At 44.9% G+C, this 1,964-nt stretch overlaps 1 protein-coding gene across 1 annotated transcript; it reads left to right on the top strand.

Moving 5' to 3' along the window:
* Positions 1-232: 232 nt before the first annotated feature.
* On the top strand, positions 233-1,399 carry LOC104607352 (21 kDa protein-like). Its single transcript, XM_010272974.3, has one exon. It carries the CDS (start codon positions 275-277, stop codon positions 902-904), a length of 630 nt encoding a protein of 209 aa, XP_010271276.1. The 5' UTR covers positions 233-274; the 3' UTR covers positions 905-1,399.
* Positions 1,400-1,964: the final 565 nt, after the last annotated feature.

The following is a 1,964-nucleotide window of genomic DNA, read 5'->3' as shown; positions in this document are numbered from 1 at the left end:
TCCTCTTCCACTTTTTAGCTTTCCCCACGGCACGCGCGGTTCTATTAAATGTTACCGAAACGTGCGCCTGTTAAAATTACCCCCACTTTAGAATCAACTACTTAAATGGCCACTACTTTTTTTACTGACGAAAACACCCCTACCCAATCATTTTCTTTTATGAATAAACTAAGGGTAATTTAGTGAATGTAGTAGTCCAGAGAAACGAGCCTACATAAAGCCCTCCACGGCTTCACACTCCATCCAACTCCTCGAAACTCCAAACCGAGAAGGAATGGCAGCGACAACTCCTCTCCTCCGCCTTCTCTCCCCTCTGCTCGCGACAGCTTTTTTCCTCCTCCCAGGAATCTCAGCCGTCGATCCGACTGATCCAAGCAGCAATGCCACCGATTTCATCCGCTCAAGCTGCAGCACAACATTATATCCTGACGTCTGCTACACCTCGCTCTCCCGCTACGGCAGCGCCGTCCAGCAGGACCCCGGCCAGCTGGCGCGCCTAGCCATCGCCGTCAGCCTCTCCAACGCCCACCGCACGGCCACCTACCTGTCAAACCTCTCGCGCGAAGCCGAAACCGGCGCCGACCAGGGAGCCGCGGCCGTGCTGCAGGACTGCTTCACCACCTTCGGAGATGCGGTCGACCAGATGCGCCGTTCGATCAACGAGATGCGGCACATCAACTCGCAGGAAACGTTCAAATTCCAGATGAACAACGTGCAGACGTGGATGAGTGCCGCTCTGACCAACGAGGACACGTGTACGGAGGAATTCGACGATGTACCCGACGGGCCCACGAAAACCGACGTCTGCGATCGCGTCGGCAACGTCAGGAAGTTCACGAGCAATGCGCTTGCATTGGTGAATACGTACGTTAATTCGGTAACAAATGCGACGGGGAGTCCATGATTGACGGTTTCTGACCGTTTGATTTTGTGAAGTATATACTATATAGGTAGGTTATATGCTACAGTTGCTATGTAAGGCGAAGGCGAAATCACAAATAGAAGGAAGGAATTAAATTATGGATTGACGAGTAAATTGTATATTTTTCTGGGTTGTTATGTAATTTTGTAAAGAACGAGCGTGCTTGTTTTCTTTTCTTTATTCCGGTGACGGAAATGAACACGGAAAGACGTCAGTTTCTCAAATTTCAAGCGTGATTGTGATGACGTGAGTTGTTGAGTCGACTCGGCCGAGTTGGGATTTGAGGATTGCTGCAACACCACCAGTTGCATTAACGGTAAACCAGTCCAGTGACACAGAGATGCTTCATCTGGCCGTTTAAATGGTGGGTCCATCCCTCTCTCTGCTCAATTAGCTTGCCGACCCACCACCAGAAGCTTAACAAGAACAACTGTTTCATGATTTTCTTTTTTTATTAATATATTTCAATATTTGGCATGACTCGCCGAGTTCACACTTCACAACATAACAGCAATGTTGATGATGGGGCCCAATCAACAATCACCAAGATTTCTTGGTGGGTTGGTCTAATTGGACGGCCGTGATATTATTTTACACCCTGATAGTGCTGCCCACTGTTGTGTTTTGATGAGCTTTATCTCCAAATTTCCTGCTTTAATTAATTCTTTGAAGCTAACACATAAAAAAGGATTGATTTGGGTTATGTTTGATGCAATTGATGTTTCTGTATGAAACGTTTTGGGTTGATCGATAGAACTTTTTAGTTGAATGATTAGATTATACTCTACGCAGCCTCCCTTATATGAATTTTTAAGTTTAGCTTATTTCAACCATAAAGAGCCTCAAATAATAGTAGTATATCAATTTGTATTAATCAATCTAAAACCGTTTTAAATTGAAACAGCAAATGGTACCAAACACAACCTTATTAAATCGGATTCATACCCATGAATTTGTATTTAAGTAAAGAAGGTGGGTTGGTTCAATTAGGTATTGACAGCACTAAACTAAAACAATTAAATTCCATGTGCCATCCAAACTA

This window comes from Nelumbo nucifera, chromosome 4 (genome assembly GCF_055504915.1).
Source record: "Nelumbo nucifera cultivar China Antique chromosome 4, China Antique-T2T, whole genome shotgun sequence".
In the NCBI taxonomy this organism is placed as follows: Eukaryota; Viridiplantae; Streptophyta; class Magnoliopsida; order Proteales; family Nelumbonaceae; genus Nelumbo; species Nelumbo nucifera.
Note: the sequence above shows the minus strand (reverse complement) of the source record. Positions and strands in the feature narration are given on the sequence as shown.